This window comes from Entelurus aequoreus, linkage group LG20 (genome assembly GCF_033978785.1).
Source record: "Entelurus aequoreus isolate RoL-2023_Sb linkage group LG20, RoL_Eaeq_v1.1, whole genome shotgun sequence".
Taxonomy (NCBI): domain Eukaryota; kingdom Metazoa; phylum Chordata; class Actinopteri; order Syngnathiformes; family Syngnathidae; genus Entelurus; species Entelurus aequoreus.
In genome coordinates, this window is record NC_084750.1 from 51,156,385 (window position 1) to 51,178,598 (window position 22,214).

Below are 22,214 nucleotides of genomic sequence, written 5' to 3' on the forward strand. Positions count from 1 at the left end.
CCATCTTGAATCACATTGAGAAGCGCAATCTCCTTTTTGAACCTTTTACTTGCTCTGTTTGTAAGACTACTTTCTCCAGAAAGGGTTTCATGACCACACACATGAGAACACACACAGGTGAGAAACCTTTTACTTGCTCTGTTTGCAAGAAGAGTTTCTCCAGAAAGTGTGACATGACCACACACATGAGAACACACACTGGAGAGAAACCTTTTTTTGCTCTGTTTGTAAGAAGAGTTTCTTCATAAAACCTAACATGATCACACACATGAGAACACACACTGGAGAGAAACCTTTCGTTGTTCAGCTTGTGCTAAAAGATTCAACACTAAAAATAACATGGTATTACACATGAGAACTCACACAGGTGAGAAACCTTTTTTCTTGCTCTGTTTGTAAGAAGAGTTTCTTCAGAAATGAACACATGACCGCACACATGAGAACACACACTGGAGAGAAACCTTTTACTTGCTCAGCTTGTGCTAAAAGATTTAACACTAAGAAGAAAATTATATTGCACATGAGAACACACACTGGAGAGAAACCTTTTATTTGCTCTGTTTGTAAGAAGAATTTCTCCAGAAAGCAAATCATGACCAGACACATGAGGACACACACTGGAGAGAAACCTTTCTTGCTCAGTGTTAGAATAATTATGTAAATATTATCACACTAACTGTAGTATGCTTATAGACCTACTGAAAGCCACTACTAGCGACCACGCAGTCTGATAGTTTATATATCAATGATGAAATCTTAACATTGCAACACATGCCAATACGGCCGGGTTAACTTATAAAGTGACATTTTAAATTTCCCGCTAAACTTCAGGTTGGAGATGTCTAGGTATGATGACGTATGCGCGTGACGTCACTAGTTAAACGGAAGTATTGGTACACCATTGAATCCAATAAATGGTAAATGGTAAATGGGTCATACTTGTATAGCGCTTTTCTACCTTTTTAAGGACCTCAAAGCGCTTTGACATTATTTTCCACATTCACCCATTCACACACACACACACATTCACACGTTCACACACTGATGGCGGGAGCTGCCATGCACGGCGCTAACCAGGCCCATCAGGAGCAAGGGTGAAGTGTCTTGCTCAAGGACACAACGGACGTGACTAGGATGGTAGAAGGTGGGGATTGAACCAGTAACCCTCAGATTGCTGGCACGGCCACTCTCCCAACTTTGCCATGCCATCCGCAATACAAAATAGCTCTGTTTTCATCTCAAAACTCCACAGTATTCTGGACATCTGTGTTGGTGAATCTTTTGCAATTTGTTTAATGAACAATGGAGACTGCAAAGAAGAAAGTTGTAGGTGGGATCGGTGTATTAGCGGCGGACTACAGCAACACAACCAGGAGGACTTTATGAGTTGGATAGCAGACGCGCTAGCCGACGCTAGCCGCCGACCACACGGATGATCGGGTGAAGTCCTTCGTCCTTCCGTCGATCGCTGCAACGCAGGTGAGCACAGGTGTTGATGAGCAGATGAGGGCTGGCTGGCGTAGGTGGAGCGCTAATGTTTTTATCATAGCTCTGTGAGGTCCGGTTGCTAAGTTAGCTTAAATGGTGTCGTTAGCAACAGCATTGTTAAGCTTCGCCAGGCTGGAAAGCATTAACCGTGTAGTTACATGTTCATGGTTTAATAGTATTGTTGATCTTCTGTCTATCCTTCCAGTCAGGGACTTATTTATTTTGTTTCTATCTGCATTTGAGCCCGATGCTATCACGTTAGCTCAGTAGCTAAAGAGCTTCGCCGATGTATTGTTGTGGAGATAAAAGTCACTGTGAATGTCCATTTCGCCTTCTCGACTCTCATTTTCAAGAGGATATAGTATCCCAGGTGGTTTAAAATACAAATCCGTGATCCACAATAGAAAAAGGAGAGAGTGTGGAATCCAATGAGCCAGCTTGTATCGTCAATGTTCTATACTAAATCCTTTCAGCAAAAATATGGCAATATCGCGAAATGATCAAGTATGACACATAGAATGGATCTGCTATTCCCGTTTAAATAAAAAATAATAATTTCAGTAGGCCTTTAAAGTCTGTTGCTTTAGTTATTAGTTATTGTGCTCAAGTTAGACTTTTCTATTTGTGCAAGGACAAAAACTTCTTGTCTGAGGGGTGGCCTCAGCCGCAGATGTTATCTTTGTTTTAGCCCTCTAACAGCCAAGGACTTCAATGACCTCAACGAAGATAAGATGACAACACACAGACGAAGCAGAGATTAGGACCTCAACGAAGATAAGATGACAACACGTAGACGAAGCGGAGACTAGGCGAAATCACAAGGCCCCCAGCACATTCCGTCACGTATTGTGCGTCCTGGAACTGCTTTGCATAATATATGTGACCACTCCTTTTAGAGGCGGCCTCAGTGATGTTGACTGTGGAACTCCTGATTATTATACGTTGTGTCAGGTTCAAACACTGATGACATCTATTAATCAGACAAGAAGCAAGGAATCATGCAGAGACAGAGTTTCTCCAGAAAGCGTGACATGACCACACACATGAGAACACACACTGGAGAGAAACAGTTTACTTGCACTGCGTGTGTTAAAAGGTTCAGGTTTAAGAAGCAGGCCAGTAAACACAAGTGTGTAACAGTCATGGAAGCTGCAGGGATTTAAAAACACATAAACAGTGATTGTGCTAAATGTAGTTTAAAAACACAGCATGTTTAAAGGCCTACTGAAAGCCACTACTAGCGACCACGCAGTCTGATAGTTTATATATCAATGATGAAATCTTAACATTGCAACACATGCCAATACGGCCGGGTTAACTTATAAAGTGACATTTTAAATTTCCCGCGAAATATCCGGCTGAAACGTCTCGGTATGATGACGTATGCGCGTGACGTCAATCGTTGAAACGGAAGAATTCGGACACCATTGAAATCTATACAAAATAGCTCTGTTTTCATGTCATTATTCCACAGTATTCTGGACATCTGTGTTGGTGAATCTGTTGCAATTTGTTCATTGCATTATGGAGAAAGAAGCTGAGCAAGCAAAGAAGAAAGTTGTCGGTGCGAAGTGTCTATTTTTGCGAGGGAAGTCAGCAGCAACACGTACACAGCCGGCGCTTCTTTGTTTAGATGCAGTCAAGATCGAAGAACTCGGACAACAGAGACTCTTACCAGGAGGACTTTGATTTGGATACACAGACGCGATACCGTGAGTACATAGCTGCGCTTCCAAACATTTGATCGCTTGCTATAACTAGCTCGAGCTAGTAGCTAGGAGCTAGGAGCTAGCATAACAAACACCTAGGTGTTTGTTATGCGGGATTAATTTGTGGCATATTAAATATAAGCCTGGTTGTGTTGTGGCTAATAGAGTATATATATGTCTTGTGTTTATTTACTGTTGTAGTCATTCCCAGCTGAATATCAGGTCCCACCCGCGCGCTTCCAAACATTTGATCGCTTGCCCGTACGTGCATGTCACGTACGTAACTTTGGTTAAATATATAAGCTTTATGAACCTTGGGTTAGGTGAACGGTCCTTTGGGCTGAGTGAGTGTGTGTGTTGTGCAGGTGTTTGAATTGTATTGGCAGGTTATATATACGGGATCCCGTCCATATAACCCGCTCGAGCTATAACTAGCTCGAGCTAGTAGCTAGTAGCTAGGAGCTAGCATAACAAACACGCAGGTGTTTTTATGCAGGATTAATTTGTGGCATATTAAATATAAGCCTGGTTGTGTTGTGGCTAATAGAGTATATATATGTCTTGTGTTTATTTACTGTTGTAGTCATTCCCAGCTGAATATCAGGTCACCCCCGGCTCTCACAGCATCTTCCCTATCTGAATAGCTTCAACTCCCCACTAGTCCTTCACTTGCACTTTACTCATCCACAAATCTTTCATCCTCGCTCAAATTAATGGGGAAATTGTCGCTTTCTCGGTCCGAATCTCTCTCACTTCTGGCGGCCATCATTGTAAACAATAGGGAACTTTGCGTATATGTTCAACTGACCACGTCACGCTACTTCCGGTAGGGGCAAGCCTTTTTTTTATCAGATGCCAAAAGTTGCGATCTTTATCGTCGTTGTTCTATACTAAATCCTTTCAGCAAAAATATGGCAATATCGCGAAATGATCAAGTATGACACATAGAATAGATCTGCTATCCCCGTTTAAATAAAAACAATTCATTTCAGTAGGCCTTTAATAAGAATGTATATTTGATGTTGTATGTAGTGCTTCTCATCTTCTAGTCTTATATGTTGTCCTGTAGTTACTGTTTAAGTTGTGTGCATGTATTGAATATTATATATGTAGCTGCTATTTTATTTTATTTTGTCATTGTTAAAGAGAGGACATCTTATTATTTTTATTTTTATTTTTTTCACACATTCTTTCATTGCATTTTATTGATGTTATTATCCAATTAAAAGTATGAATGAATAAAATGGTTAACAAAATGTGGACTGTGGTAGATTAGCAGCATTGTTTCATCATGGATGTTAACTACTGCAAAACATCAACAAAGAAGAAAAATGCTGAAGTTAGCAACACATCACTGAACTTTAGAGCCATCGTGAGTGGAGTTGCTTGTTTTTATTGCTGCATTTCTACTTATTTCACCTCACATCTTCACTTCTAAAGTCTTCTTCACATATATTGTTGTAGGCTTCTAACATTTATGTTTCTGATGTGTGTGTAGTCTGTGGAAAGGGTTGTTGTCCCTTGTGGATCCATGTGTTCACTTGCACAGATACATGTTCTTCATCATCATCATCATCATCACCGGTCCACTACTGGACAAAACCTTAGCATTAATGTTTTAATATAAGTGTGACCTCATTATTCCTTGATAATAAGACTAAAAATACAGATTTAAGCTCTGTATTAGAGTGCCTCCTGTAGTACTCCAACTCGCCACACTGAGAAGTGGGGGTGATCATGAGCTAGCAGATGCATGTTGCTATCATGTTTTATCAGCGAGGAAGACAGCATTTGTGTTTACTTTTTGTCAGATCCTAGTTTTAATGCTCTGCTGAATAAATTAATCACTATGGCTGCCAATATGGAGGATTATATATATATTTAACATCAAATACTTTCCTTAGCAGGTAACAAAATGACACCACAAAAAGGGAACTAGCAGCAGGACTCAGTAAATATTTTCTTTATTTACTAATGAATTAACTATAAAGACATGACAGTGGATATTTCACAAGAGTTCACCAAAAAAGTGTAAATTGGGAATGCTACATAAAATCCTTTAGTGATGTTTAAGATGCAGATGAAGGAGGTGGCACCGTGCAGTAAGAAAAGGGATATTTATTGATAAAAGAACAAAAAGTGAGAGCAACAGGGAACTATGAAGAAAACAAAACAAACTGCTGAAACCCAGCAAAACACTCACAGTTAATATGGAGCAGACGGCGTCCACAAAGTACGTGCGTACTAGAGATTGGCATCAAAAAGTATAGTCGATGGTCACCCGTGAACAAAGAATAATGTCCCGACAACGAAGGTAGCAAAAGGATCAACTTAAGTAGTCTTGATTGCAAACAGAAAACAGGTGAGGGGAAATGCTCGGGGACAGAAGTGAAGCAGCCACAGGAAAACAGCAACAAAACCGGAAGAGCCACCAAAATAAAAGCACAGGACAGGAAGTAAAACACTAACAAAAGGCAAACATAAGGCACGGCCTGGTGTAACCAGATGTGACAAATGGACTCTCAGAAATGAGCTGAGCCAAGATTGACACCCTGGATAATATGGCATACCGCGGCCGCTTCCCTGAGGACAGCAGGAACTTCACTCGGTGACAGAAAACACTGTGAGTAATGGCTTCCTGCGCGTCTTGCACCATACTCACAGAGAGGTTGGCTCTGCTAGAGGGCCGTGTCCGCCAGTTAGAGCAGAGTAATGTCGTAACTTTAGATGTTGCGGACACATCTGCTAGCGTTAGCTGTAGCGAGCTAACTAGCCCAGCTTGTAGCAGTCCTAAGCGGCCTACAAGCTACGGTGTACCGGTTGAGACGCATAATAGATTTAGCTCCTTAGCTAGTCCTACACCCCAGTCTACCGGGCACCACACCTTAGTCATAGGGGACTCCATCACCCGAAACATAAAGCTTAGCAAACCAGCCACAATAAAGTGTATCCCCGGGGCCAGAGCACCTGACATTGAAGCTAATCTTAGGGAGCAAACTCGCAACAGGCCTAGTAAACACGTACGACAGGCTAATCGCACCACTAATTATGCGAATATAGTTGTACACGTTGGCTCCAATGACACTAGAATGAGACAGTCAGAGATTACAGAGAGAAACATAGCCAGGACTTGTGATCTCGCCAGAAAGATGTCCAGGCATCGAGTAATTGTCTCTGGCCCCCTGCCTGCGAGAGGCAATGATGAGAGATATAGCAGATAAGTCTCGCTTAACAAGTGGCTGTCTAGCTTCTGTAGACAACAGGGACTAACGTTTATTGATAACTGGCCTTCTTTCTGGGGCAAACCAGGCTTGCTGATGAGAGACGGCCTTCACCCTAACCAGGAAGGCGCCATCATCCTGCCTAGAAACATAGACTACTGTTTAAGTCTCACTTGACTGACTACACTAGAGCAAGCCCGGTCACAGGCAATTACAGAGTCTGTTAGTCCGGGTGAGGAGTCAGTTAAGCTAGAACTAGCCAGCGCCAGGCTGGATAATCCATGTACGCATAGCAATTCTCTTAGAATAATACACAAGTCACATAATGTTTTTTGTGTTGTGTCTGTGTCAGAGGGAAACATGCATTCTACTGAGGTGGCAAATTATGATATGTCCAGTCTATTGCAGCACCAAGCAAACAATTGGAAAATTCTCGTCATATCAATTCCTAGATATGGTCGAAACTATTTAAAGTGCACTACGCATAATAAACGCAACATTGTTAATATTGCTACTACGGATAATCTTAACAAAAACTCGTCAAAACAGCCCAATACCTATAATATGGGCTTTTTAAACATAAGATCATTGTCTCCCAAGGCGTTATTAGTTAATGAGGTCATTAGAGACAACAATCTTAACGTCATTGGTCTCAGCGAAACCTGGCTCAAACCAGACAAAGTTTTTGCGCTAAATGAGGCATCTCCTCCTAACTATACGAATGCGCATGTTTCCCGTCCTCTTAAAAGGGGAGGGGGTGTCGCACTAATATACAATGACAATTTCAACCTTGCCCCTAACCTAAATAATAAATATAAATCGTTTGAGGTGCTTACTATGAGGTCTGTCACTCCGCTACCTCTCGACCTGGCTGTTATCTACCGCCCCCCTGGGCCCTATTCGGACTTTATCAGTGAATTCTCAGAGTTCGTTGCTGATCTAGTGACGCACGCCGACAATATAATCATAATGGGGGACTTTAATATCCATATGAATACCCCATCGGACCCTCAGTGTGTGGCGCTCCAGACCATAATTGATAGCTGTGGTCTTACACAAATAATACATGAACCCACGCATCGCAACGGTAATACAATAGATCTAGTGCTTGTCAGGGGTGTCACCACCTCCGAAGTTATGATACTTTCATATACTAAAGTAATGTCCGATCATTTTCTTATAACATTTGAGGTTTTTACTCATTGTCAACAAGCTAATAATAATAATAATAACTGCTATAGTGGCCGCAACATTAATGCTGCCACAACGACGACTCTTGCTGACCTACTGCCTTCGGTAATGGCACCATTCCCAAATTATGTGGGTTCTATTGATAACCTCACTAACAACTTTGACGAAGCCCTGCGCGAAATTATTGATAGTATAGCACCGCTAAAGCAAAAAAGGGCCCATAAAAGGCGCACCCCATGGTTTACAGAAGAAATTAGAGCTCATAAATTATCATGTAGGAAGCTGGAACGCAAATGGCGCGCGACTAAACTTGAGGTTTTCCATCAAGCATGGAATGATAGTTTAATAACCTATAAACCAGAGGTGGGACCAAGTCATTGCTTTGCAAGTCACAAGTAAGTCTCAAGTCTTTGCCCTCAAGTCTCGAGTCAAGTCCCGAGTCAAGACAGGCAAGTCCCGAGTCAAGTCCAAAGTCAAGACTGGAAAGTCTCAAGTCAAGTCACAAGTCCTGCATTTTGAGTTTCGAGTCCTTTCAAGTCCTTTTGACCACAGACTAATATTTTTACACAGATTGTGTATGCTTTTAAACCGCTGTATTTATTTATTAAAACAAGTGCATTTGAAATAGCAGGAAAGAAAATAGTACTGACATTGCAATTCATAATAGCACTATTAACCAGTCATTTTAATAGTTTAAACAATTTTAAACATTTAACTCATTCCTTTACAGAATAAACACATTTGCAAAAACAAGTGCAACTGTACTTATTTGTACAAAAGTGTTAACATTGTATTTCCATGGCATATTGCATTGTAACTAGTTCCACAGCAGTTTCTATTCTGTTCTGATCTCATCTCATACTGTATGTGTGTTGATGTGTGCGTACACATGAAAAACATAACAAATACATGAACATAACAATGAACAGAGTTGTACTTTTTAGATGTCAGGGCCCTATGCAATATGTACACATATTCTTAATATAGTATATATTTTAACTGACCTTTATTTGACTATGTTTGTCTTTTTGTAGGTGGCTAAAATATGCGGTGCTGCTGACCGCCGTCTAACGTTATGTTACTGTGTGTGATACATTGACTAACGTAACGTTATGTATAGGTACCTCATGCAACCCTGCTTAAAAAATCACTTGACAAAAGTATGAATAAGGTAGCAAACTGCAGTGGACGCAACATATTGCCGTGTTTGAAATGACGTTATAACCATAAACATCTTATAAGTAGACGCAATATTGGTTGCTGTGACGCGAGCAATTTGCATCTTGAAGTGGTGATGAGGAGCCGGCGAGCAGCCTAAACTGACAGTTGACAGGTAGAAAACAAAGATGCCGGGCTGGTGTTCAGCGTTTTCCTGCTCAAATGAGCGGACTGTTGAAAATAGGAATCGGGGGATTACTTTTCACAAGTAAGATTTAACATTAATGTACTATTGGTTGTATTTTATGAAAATAACATTACCACAGAGTTGAGAAGGAGCAAAGATCTTCAATATTTGTATGTGAAAATCACAAATAAATCTTCTGGGGGAGGATGACGCCCCTACAGGGGTTTGGTTTACAAACTTTCTGCCCCACCTAAAACAAAATTCACCAGCCGCCATTGATTATAATGCATTCTCATTTTAGGCAAAATATAAGACAATACTTTCCAGAGGTGTGGACTCGAGTCACATGACTTGGACTCGAGTCAGACTCGAGTCATGAATTTGATGACTTTAGACTCGACTTGACAAAATGTAAAGAGACTTGCAACTCGACTTAGACTTTAACATCAATGACTTGTGACTTCACTTGGACTTGAGGCTTTTGACTTGACATGACTTGCTACTTTCCCCAAAACCCAAACCTTAAAAAGTTATTTGGGAGCGCTCCGTATCTTTCATTTTATACGTCTGTGTCTATAAGCGTGTGTGCTGCTTGTCAGCGTGTGTGCTGTCAGTACAACAGCCAATCAAATTAGTTATACATTGTTTTCATCCCACAGCTCTCATCCAATCCAATTGCAGGACAACCACCGAACATGAGTTGTCAAACAATGCGGCAGTGAGAAACAATTATGCCAAAGTTGGTTTCGTTCGGGTATAAAAACTACGACTTGGTCAACAAAAAACTAATTGCCGTATGCAAATCACGCAGTTCGAATATTACAGACGGAGACGCAACAACTTCCAACTTCGTTCGACATTTGAAGTTGCACAAAGAAGGGTAAGTTTTGAATGTAAGATAACGTTTATTGGCTAAGTAACATGACTTTTATTTGCTGTGTAGTTAAATCAGTGAGGCAGTAAACTCACTGCTAACGTTATAACCATAGACATCTTATAAGTAGACGCAGCATCGAGCGCGACTGCCTACTGGCGCAGACGAGACGCGGAGCCGCCATCTTGGAGTGGTGATCCGCTCCACTCAGTGCAATTCATTTGGCAGGAGCAATGAACTGTCAGCAAATTTAATTCATCTTACCTCACTGAATACCACTGATTTTCACGCGTTTTTTTGTCATACGTGTAGCTATGATAACGGACACATGTTTTGGCGTTTTTATTATTCATAGTTTGCTTAACAGTAATATAATATTCTTATACGCTATAAATGACCAGACGTCCGAGATCAAAACTGGGAATATAATCCCAGAGAAGAGGGAAAAAAACGGTCAGCTATTTTTAAGTTGAAGAAACAATATGATTAGATTATATATACATGCGTATATCCTACATAAACAATGTATGAATACATTAGATATCTATATATTTTAGGGACCTATAGACTGTAACTCTGTTGCTGCAGCAGCAGAGAGTTTATTCTGTCTTGACACTTTGTATTGATATTTTGTATTACATTCTTCCCTTAAATTATCATGTTTACAGTGATTGTTATGTATGTATTTTTTATGTATGTCGCTTTGGATAAAAGTGTCTGCCAAATACTTAAACATATATAAACACCTGAAAGTCTTTATATCAGCTAAAACTAAAATCTGTTTCACTGGATTCAGAATAAAACCAAATGCTGTCTTACCCAACAATGTTAGTATTTGAATATTGTTACTTGAAGACTTATTCCTGGTTACAATTATACTGTTAAGAAAGTATTGTCTTATACTTTGCCTAAAATGAGAATGCATCATAATCAGTGGCGGCTGGTGAATTTTGTTTTAGGTGGGGCTGAAAGTTTGTAAAGCAAACCCCTGTAGGGGGGTCATCCTCCCCCAGAAGATTTATTTGTTATTTTCACATACAAATATTGAAGATCTTTGCTCCTTCTCAACTTTGTGGTAATGTTATTTTCATAAAATACAACCAATAGTATGTTAATGTTTGTTTTTGCAAATGTGTTTATTCTGTAAAGGAATGAGTTAAATGTTTAAAATTGTTTAAACTATTAAAATGACTGGTTAATAGTGCTATTATGAATTGCAATGTCAGCACCATTTTTTTCCCTGCAATTTCAAATGCACTTGTTTTAATAAATAAATACAGCGTTTTAAAAGCATACACAATCTGTGTAAAAATATTACTCTGTGGTTAAAATGACTTGAAAGGACTCGAAACTCAAAATGCAGGACTTGGGACTTGACTTGAGACTTTCTAGTCTTGACTTTGGACTTGACTCGGGACTTGCCTGTCTTGACTCGGGACTTGACTCGAGACTTGAGGGCAAAGACTTGAGACTTACTTGTGACTTGCAAAGCAATGACTTGGTCCCACCTCTGATACTTTCTTAACAGTATAATTGTAACCAGGAATAAGTCTTCAAGTAACAATATTCAAATACTAACATTGTTGGGTAAAACAGAATTTGGTTTTATTCTGAATCTAGTGAAACAGATTGGTGGTTTTAGCTGATATAAAGACTTGCAGGTGTTTATATATGTTGAAGTATTTGGCAGACACTTTTATCCAAAGCGACATACATAAAAAATACATATATAACAATCACTGTAAACATGATAATTTAAAGGAAGAATGTAATACAAAATATCAATACAAAGTGTCACGACAGAATAAACTCTCTGCTGCTGCAGCAACAGAGATACGGTCTATAAAATATATAGATATCTAATGTATTCATACATTGTTTATGTAGCATGTATATATAATGTAATCATATTGTTTCTTCAATTTAAAAATAGCTGACCGTTTTTTCCCCCCCTTCTCTGGGATTATATTCCCAGTTTTAATCTTGGACGTCTGGTCATTTATAGCGTATAAGAATATTCTATTACTGTTAAGCAAACTATGAATAATAAAACATGTGTCCGTTATCATAGCTACACGTATGACAAAAAAGCGCGTGAAAATGAGTGGTATTCAGTGAGGTAAGATGAATTAAATGCGTTGACAGTTCATTGCTCCTGCCAAATGAATTGCACTGAGTGGAGCGGATCACCACTCCAAGATGGCGGCCCCGCGTCTCGTCTGCGCCAGTAGGCAGTAGCGCTCGATGCTGTGTACCCTTATAAGATGTCTATGGTTATGACGTTAGCAGTAAGTTTACAGCCTCACTGATTTAACTACACAGCAAATAAAAGTAATGTTACTTAGCCAATAAACGTTATCTTACATTCAAAACTTACCCTTCTTTGTGCAACTTCAAATGTCGAACGAAGTTGGAAGTTGTTGCGTCTCCGTCTGTAATATTCGAACTGCGTGATTTGCATACGGCAATTCGTTGACCAAGTCGTAGTTTTTATACCCGAACGAAACCAACTTTGGTATAAATCTTTCTCACTGCCGCATTGTTTGACAACTCATGTTCGGTGGTTGTCCTGCAATTGGATTGGATGAGAGCTGTGTGATGAAAACAATGTAGATCTAATTTGATTGGCTGTTGTACTGAGAGCACACCAGCTGACAAGCAGCACACACGCTTATAGACAGACACGTACAAAATGAAAGCTACGGAGCGCTCCCAAATAACTTTTTAAGCTTTAGGTTTTGGGGAAAGTAGCAAGTCATGTCAAGTCAAAAGGCTCAAGTCCAAGTGAAGTCACAAGTCATTGATGTTAAAGTCTAAGTCGAGTTGCAAGTCTCTTTACATTTTGTCAAGTCGAGTCTAAAGTCATCAAATTCATGACTCGAGTCTGACTCGAGTCCAAGTCATGTGACTCGAGTCCACACCTCTGCTATAAACGCATGCTTACCTTAGCTGAAGCTAAATTCTTCTCAAATCTCATCCGCCTCAACAAAAACGATCCTAAATTTCTGTTTAGTCCAGTAGCATCGCTAACCCAACAAGGGACTCCTCCCAGTAGCTCCACCCACTCGGCAGATGACTTTATGAATTTCTTTAATAAGAAAATTGAACTCATTAGAAAGGAGATTAAAGACAACGCATCCCAGCTACAACTGGGTTCTATTAACACAAATACGACTGTATATACGACGGATACCGCCCTCCAAAATAGTCTCTCTATTTGTGATGAAATAACATTAGAGGAATTATTACAGCGTGTAAGTTGGATAAAACAAACAACATGTTTACTTGACCCACTTCCTGGGAAACTTATCAAGGAACTGTTTGTATTATTAGGTCCATCAGTGTTAAATATTATAAACTTATCACTTTCCTCCGGCACTGTTCCCCTAGCATTCAAAAAAGCGGTTATTCATCCTCTGCTCAAAAGACCTAACCTCGATCCTGACCTCATGGTAAACTACCGGCCGGTGTCCCACCTTCCGTTTATTTCGAAAATTCTCGAAAAAATTGTTGCACAGCAGCTAAATGAACACTTAGTGACTAACAATCTCTGTGAACCTTTTCAATCCAGTTTCAGGGCAAATCACTCTACGGAGACAGCCCTCGCAAAAATGACTAATGATCTATTGCTAACGATGGATTCTAATGCGTCATCTATGTTGCTGCTTCTTGATCTTAGCTCCGCTTTCCATACTGTTGATCATAATATTTTATTAGAGCGTATCAAAACACGTATTGGTATGTCAGACTTAGCCTTGTCTTGGTTTAACTCTTATCTTACTGACAGGATGCAGTGTGTCTCCCATAACAATGTGACCTCGGACTATGTCAAGGTAACGTGTGGAGTTCCCCAGGGTTCGGTTCTTGGCCCTGCACTCTTTAGTATTTACATGCTGCCTCTAGGTGACATCATACGCAAATACGGTGTTAGCTTTCACTGTTATGCTGATGACACTCAACTCTACATGCCCCTAAAGCTGACCAACACGCCGGATTGTAGTCAGCTGGAGGCGTGTCTTAATGAAATTAAACAATGGATGTCCGCTAATTTTTTGCAACTCAACGCTAAGAAAACTTTAATGCTGATTATCGGTCCTGCTAGACACCAACATCTATTTAATAATACCACCTTAACATTTGACAACCAAACAATTACACAAGGCGACTCGGTAAAGAATCTGGGTATTATCTTCCACCCAACTCTCTCGTTTGAGTCACACATTAAGAGTGTTACTAAAACGGCCTTCTTTCATCTCCGTAATATCGCTAAAATTCGTTTCATTTTGTCCACTAGCGACGCTGAGATCATTATCCATGCGTTCGTTACGTCTCGTCTCGATTACTGTAACGTATTATTTTCGGGCCTCCCTATGTCTAGCATTAAAAGATTAAAATTGGTACAAAATGCGGCTGCTAGACTTTTGACAAAAACAAGAAAGTTTGATCATATTACGCCTATACTGGCTCACCTGCACTGGCTTCCTGTGCACTTAAAGGCCTACTGAAAGCCACTACTAGCGACCACGCAGTCTGATAGTTTATATATTAATGATGAAATCTTAACATTGCAACACATGCCAATACGGCCGGGTTAACTTATAAAGTGACATTTTAAACTTCCCAGGAAACTTCCGCTTGAAAACGTCTAGGTATGATGACGTATGCGCGTGACGTCACGAGGTCAAGGGAAGTGTTTGGACCCAATTCAAATACCTCTGTTTTCTTTGACAAAATTCCACAGTATTCTGGACATCTGTGTTGGTGAATCTTTTGCAATTTGTTTAATGGACAATGGAGACTGCAAATAAGAAAGTTGTAGGTGCGATCGGTGGAGCGGCGGATACAGCAACACCAACACCAGGAGGTTGTGTTGTGTTTTAAGCAGGATAGCAGACGCACTACAGTGAGTACGCCCGCCGCCGCATCTAAGTTAGCTTCTGTTTTTTTAGCTTCGCCAAGCTGAATATTATTGATCGTGTATTTACATGTTCATGGTTTAATAGTATTGTTGATCTTCTGTCTATCCATCCAGTCAGGTTTTTTTTAATTTAGTTTCTATCTGCATTTGAGACTGATGCTATCACGTTGGCTACGTTGCTAGGTTAGCTTCTATTTTTATAGCTTCGCAAAGCTGAATATTATTAATCGTGTATTTACATGTTCATGGTTTAATAGTATTTTTGATCTTCTGTCTATCCATCCAGTCAGGTTTTTTTTAATTTAGTTTCTATCTGCATTTGAGACTGATGCTATCACGTTGGCTACGTAGCTAGGTTAGCTTCTATTTGTTTAGCTTCGCAAAGCTGAATATTATTAATCGTGTATTTACATGTTCAGTCACTTTAAATGTCCATTTCGCGTTCTCGACTCTCATTTTCAAGAGGATATAGTATCTGAGGTGGTTTAAAATACAAATCTGTGATCTACAATAGAAAAAGGAGAGAGTGTGGAATCCAATGAGCCAGCTTGTACCTAAGTTACGGTCAGAGTGAAAAAAGATACGTCCATCACGGCCTCTCAAGTCCTTCACTGTAACGTTCCTCATCTACGAATCTTTCATCCTCGCTCAAATTAATGGGGTAATCGTCACTTTCTCGGTCCCAATCTCTCTCGCTCCATTGTAAACAACGGGGAATTGTGAGGAATACTAGCTCCTGTGACGTCACGCTACTTCCGGTACAGGCAAGGCTTTTTTTTATCAGTGAGCAAAAGTTGCCAACTTTATCGTCGATTTTCTCTACTAAATCCTTTCAGCAAAAATATGGCAATATCGCGAAATGATCCAGTATGACACATAGAATGGATCTGCTATTCCCGTTTAAATAAAAAAATGTCATTTCAGTAGGCCTTTAAGATTTCATCATTGATATATAAACTATCAGACTGCGTGGTCGGTAGTAGTGGCTTTCAGTAGTCCTTTAATCTGCTATTGAATAGTTTATCCATGATTTTGTAGAATGGTGGAAGTAATGAAACTGGTGTGTAGTTAGTAAACTGGTGTATGTCTCCATTCTTAGAAATTGGTACGACTTTTGCAATTTTGTCAGGGAATTTGCCGGTTAGAAATGATACGTTGCTGATATATGTCAGAGGTTCTGAAATGTCTTCTATAACCTTTTTTATGGTTACCATATCTATTCCATGACAGTCGCTTGAGGTCTTGGATTTACAATGTTTTACAATTTGGATGATTTCTTCTTTTGTCACGTTCTTAAGAAACATGGAATTGGGATTTCTGTATATGAGCTCACTCAAGTCCTCAACTGATCCATCATCTGCATTTGGAATTTTGTGTTCCACATTTTTTCCCATATTAACAAAGTCATCATTAAAACGTTCAACTATTTGGTTCATATTGTCATTTTTTGTATTTCCATGTAGAAAGTACTGGGGGTAATCTTTCTTAGCAGCATTTTTAATGATGCTATTTAGGATGTTGCTCTCATGTTGTTTCTGTTCTTCTTTAATAATTGTCTGTAGTATTCCTTCTTACATGTTCCTAGTATACCAATTAGCTGGTTTTTATATTTCTTATACTTATTTTCTGCCTCTATAGATGTCTGTGTTATTAATATTCCATATAATGTCTTTTTTTTGTGACAAGCATTTTTCAGTCCTTTTGTCATCCATGGTTGGTTGTTTGTCTTTTGCTTCTTACTAACTTCTTTCCATGGACAACATAAACATTGATATTATACATGTGGGCCAATATATATATATATATATATATATATATATATATATATATATATATATATATATATATATATATATATATATATATATATATATATATATATATATATATATATATATATATATATATATATATATATATAAATGCTATACAAGCTACTTTTGCAGTGTAGCTTGTAGTGTAGCGTGCTCCAATTCTCTGAGGATAGCTTAGCTCCATTTAATTGAGAGTAACTTGTAGCTTAGCTTACTACATTGTCCAGGTAGCTTGCCCATCACTGTCTATTTGGCCTAGCTCACATGTCAATAGTTTGAATACTGCAAACTTCAATACAGTAACACCTCATTTGTTCTGCAGACGTCCAGCGGGTGTCAGCGGGGAGTCATGAAGAGGAGTGGCACACCAGTGTGGGACAGAAGGAGCTACAGGCCCCCTCCCACATTAAAGAGGAGCAGCTTCATGATGAAGATGAAGCTCAGTCCTTACAGCTTCATCACAGTCAAAGTGAGGAGAACAGAGGGGCGGAGCTTGTAAGTCAACACATCACAGAAGCTGATGGAGAGCATTGTGAAGATATAAAGTCAGAACCAGACAGCATCTTTGCTCCACTGTCAGACATGGACCACATGATGTCACACTCTTCTGATCACAGTGACCACATCCAAAAACCTTTGGAGAGTCAAAATGACTCTAAAGGTGATACGAGACATCACACTAACAACAAACACTTTGACTGCTCTCAATGTGGGAAATCATTTAGACACAAGAGTCATTTTACAAGACACATGAGAATACATACTGGAGAGAAACCTTTTTCTTGCTCTGTTTGTAAGAAGAGTTTCTCCAGAAAGCAAGTCATGACCACACACATGAGAACACACACTGGTGAGAAACCTTTTACTTGCTCTGTTTGTGGTAAAAGATTCCACACTAAGACAGACATGACCACACACATGAGAATACACACTGGAGAGAAACCTTTTAGTTGCTCTGTATGTAAGAAGCGTTTCTCCAGAAAGCAAGTCATGACCACACACATGAGAACACACACTGGTGAGAAACCTTTTATTTGCTCTGTTTGTGCTAAAAGATTCAGCACTAAGAAAGACATGACCACACACATGAGAATTTACACTGGTGAGAAACCTTTTACTTGCTCTGTTTGTAAGAAGAGTTTCTTCATAAAGCAAAGCATGACCAGACACATGAGAACACACACTGGAGAGAAACCTTGTGTTGCTCCGCGTGTGATAAAATGTTCAGGTTTAGTTATCAGGTCAGTAGACACAAGTGTGTAACAGTCATGGAAGCTGCAGGGATTTAAAAACACTTAAAGGCCTACTGAAATGATATTTTCTTATTTAAACGGGGATAGCAGATCCATTCTATGTGTCATACTTGATCATTTCGCGATATTGCCATATTTTTGCTGAAAGGATTTAGTAGAGAACATCGACGATAAAGTTTGCAACTTTTGGTCGCTGATAAAAAAAGCCTTGCCTGTACCGGAAGTAGCGTGACGTCGCAGGTTGAAGGGCTACTCACAATTCCCCATTGTTTACACCAGCAGCGAGAGCGATTCGGACCGAGAAAGCGACTTTTCGCTCTGACCGTAACTTAGGTACAAGCTGGCTCATTGGATTCCACACTTTCTCCTTTTTCTATTGTGGATCACGGATTTGTATTTTAAACCACCTGGGATACTATATCCTCTTGAAAATGAGAGTCAAGAACGCCAAATGGACATTCACAGTGACTTTTATCTCCACGACAATAGGTGGGCAAAGCACTTTAGCTACGGAGCTAACGTGATAGCATCGTGCTTAAATGCAGATAGAAAAAAAAAAAATAAGCCCACGCGCATACGTCATCATACATAGACGTTTTCAACCGGAAGTGTGGTGGGAAATGTAAAATGTCACTTTATAAGTTAACCCGGCCGTATTGGCATGTGTTATAATGTTAAGATTTCATCATTGATATATAAACTATCAGACTGCGTGGTCGCTAGTAGTGGCTTTCAGTAGGCCTTTAAACTGTGATTGTGCTAAATGTAGTTTAAAAACACAGCATGTTTAATATGAATGTATATTTGATGTTGTATGTAGTGCTTCTCATCTTATATGTTGTCCTGTACTTACTTTTTAAGTTGTGTGCATGTATTGCATATTATATACACTACCGTTCAAAAGTTTGGGGTCACATGTAAATGTGGTTATTTTTGAAGGAAAAGCACTGTACTGTTCAATGAAGATAACTTTAAACTAGTCTTAACTTTAAAGAAATACACTCTATACATTGCTAATGTGGTAAATGACTATTCTAGCTGCAAATGTCTGCTTTTTGGTGCAATATCTACATAGGTGTATAGAGGCCCATTTCCAGCAACTATCACTCCAGTGTTCTAATGGTACAATGTGTTTGCTCATTGGCTCAGAAGGCTAATTGATGATTAGAAAACCCTTGTGCAATCATGTTCACACATCTGAAAACACTTTAGCTCGTTACAGAAGCTACAAAACTGACCTTCCTTTGAGCAGATTGAGTTTCTGGAGCATCACATTTGTGGGGTCAATTAAACGCTCAAAATGGCCAGAAAAAGAGAATTTTCATCTGAAACTCGACAGTCTATTCTTGTTCTTAGAAATGAAGGCTATTCCACTAAATTGTTTGGGTGACCCCAAACTTTTCAACGGTAGTGTATGTAGCTACTGTTAAGTTCCACTCTTCTACTCCAAAAAGGACCCAGGGACAACTCCCGATTTCCAATTGATCAACTTTTTATTTTCCAACTTGAAGCATTGTTGGTTTAATTTCAGTTGATCTTCCAGATCATCAGTAGGTTGTAAAGCACAAAAACAGAGATGTTAACAATGTGATTACACAGCTATTTTCAAACAATGTTTTACAAATGTAATGCGGTAATTTAACTTGAAGCCAGCAGTTTAAACAAACAAATGAGGATAGTTCAGTAAGCTAATTAACAAGCTTGCAGGTTCAAGTTAAGCATATCACACAAACATTTCGATGGTCATCAAATGAAGCTTTTTCACCGACCATTGGTGTGTTTGGAGAAACTTGTTGAGTGGAACTTGTGGTTGTGGCTGCTAGCTGTTCTTCCTTCCATGTAGTTTGTTTGGTGAATGAGTCTGACTGACCTCCTTCCTTTTCACCTGCCTTCTATTAGTCATTTGGCGGCCATTTTACCTCGGCATTCTGGGAATTGTAGTTTTCACTGATTTTGACCATGTAGGGCATGGATTACTGCCACTTCTGAGTTTTTAACTCCACAGCTACTATTTTATTGTATTTTGTCATTGTTGAAGAGAGGACATCTTATTATTTTCATTTGGGTTTTTTCACACATTTTCCCATTGCATTTTATTGATGTTATTATCCAATTGAAAGTATGAATGAATAAAATGGTTAACAAAATGTGGACTCTGGTAGATTAGCAGCATTGTTACATCATGGATGTTAACTACTGCAAAACATCAACAAAGAAGAAAAATGCTGAAGTTAGCAACACATCACTGAACTTTAGAGCCATCGTGAGTGGAGTTGCTTGTTTTTATTGCTGCATTTCTACTGATTTCACCTCACATCTTCACTTTTAATACTAAAGTCTTCTTCACATATATTGTTGTAGGCTTCTAACATTTATGTTTCTGATGTGTGTGTAGTCTGTGGAAAGGGTTGTTGTCCCTTGTGGATCCAATTGTTCACTTGCACAGATACATCTTCATCATCATCATCATCATCATCATCATCATCATCATCATCATCATCATCATCATCATCATCAGGCATTAATGGTCCACTACTGGACGAAATGTTAGTATTCATGTTTTAATATAAGTGTGACCTCATTATTCCTTGATAATAAGACTAAAAATACAGATTTAAGTTATGTATTAGAGTGCCTCTTGTAGTACTCCAACTCGCCACACTGAGAAGTGGGGGCGATCATGAGCTAGCAGATGCATGTTGCTATCATGTTTTATCAGCGAGGAAGACAGCATTTGTGTTTACTTTTTGTCAGATCCAAGTTTTAATGCTCTGCTGAAGAAATGAATCACTATGGCTGCCAATATGGAGGATTATATATATATTTAACATCAAATACTTCTCTTAACAGGTAGAAAAATGACACCACACGCTAAAAAAAAATGACTCATTGGATGAACTCATTTAAAATGAGGGCAGGACTTCCATCCAACAAATATATGTTGCCCCAACTCAAAATTAGTACATTCTCACAATACAATAAAAATGTGTTAATCCAACTAATTTTTAGCAAATAAAGCCAAACTGAAATTATTGTAATAACTAAACGAAATTGATTTACATTTGTCAGACTCATTTTTAACAAATACAGCTAAAATGAAATTATTTTGGTTACTAAGTGAAATTGATTTTTATGCGCCAAACTCAAAATGGATTGTAAATTAAGCAAGCTAAAAATCACCCTAGATCCCATAAAAACACATCAGACAAAACCTGGTTGGTATTTTTAATGTAGAATAATCCTTAATTCAACAATCTTGAATATAACACCACAAGATGTCAAAGTTACTTGCAAACACAAACCAAAATGTTGCATTTGAGTGAAAACAAAACATCAAGAAGTCAATTGTACATAAAGATGTCAGATTTGTGTACCAACACATACCAAGAACTTAGTTTTATATAAACAAAGATGTCAAATGTACTTGATACAAAGCATAGAGAACTCAGTCTTAGTTATAAAACACCAAGAAACAGTTTTACCTTTTCTTAGATAACTCGAGGCAAACTTTACAAGAAATGGTTCTCCAAAATAGTTTAAAGTGGTGTAAAATGAACACTCAGGAAACTGCAAAAACACATTTGAGTCCTGCGCAAGTGTGCTAATGTAGCCATTAGCCTTAATGTACTAGAGTTCCATCCATCCATTTTCTACCGCTTGTCCCTTTTGGGGTTGCTGGAGCCTATCTCAGCTGCATTCAGTAAAGAAAAGAAAAGAAGGCAAATACAAAATTCCCATGCATCAAATTGGCAAGAAACTAAAATAAATAAGAAAAAGTTAACATTCACAGACCAGGAATGTGATATTAATGGGATGTTAGGAGCAAATAGCCTTTGAATGTAAGCAAGTAAAAACAAAACATGAGACAGTACTAGCTATTCCAAAAATATATATACAAATCCAAAATCAATCCATTTCTCCTGAGTTGAGTGCTGAAACGGAGGAGAGAAGTGTGGAGGGTAGTCACACTCAGAGATCAAATGGGGAGATAAAGTTCATCCAGTCTAAACCCTAAAGTCATCTCTGTCCACTCCCCAGGACTGCATTTCATATGTTGATTGTGTACTTCAGCAGTTCAGTAAACAGCCTCTTCTTCCCTGGAACTTAGTCCATTCTGAGTCCAATTCTCAAGTTGAAAATGTTGTAGGTCATATTGTCTTAAATGGGTGAAAATGAAGGCAAAAACAATACAAGCCAAAATAAAGATCCCATGATGAACTTTGTCAACAAGTGTTCACCTCTCATGCAAGCAACTTGATTTCCAGCTGCTGTATCTTTGTGTTCAGCTTGTGCCCATCCAGGTTCATTAGGATCTTCTGGAACAACTCAAATGTTGTCTGCAAAGTTTAGATCAAGGGCATAAATGAGGCCAAACATCATTATGACCCCCATGATGACGGT

General features: G+C 39.0%; 1 protein-coding gene and 1 pseudogene across 1 annotated transcript; both read left to right on the forward strand.

Annotated features, from left to right (window-relative positions):
- The first annotated feature begins 49 nt into the window (after positions 1-49).
- Positions 50-923, forward strand: LOC133636357 (gastrula zinc finger protein XlCGF57.1-like; annotated as a pseudogene).
- Positions 924-16,893: 15,970 nt separating this feature from the next.
- On the forward strand, positions 16,894-18,215 carry LOC133636356 (zinc finger protein OZF-like). The gene has a single exon (XM_062030335.1). It carries the CDS (start codon positions 17,143-17,145, stop codon positions 17,821-17,823), a length of 681 nt encoding a protein of 226 aa, XP_061886319.1. The 5' UTR covers positions 16,894-17,142; the 3' UTR covers positions 17,824-18,215.
- The last annotated feature ends 3,999 nt before the right edge of the window (positions 18,216-22,214 follow it).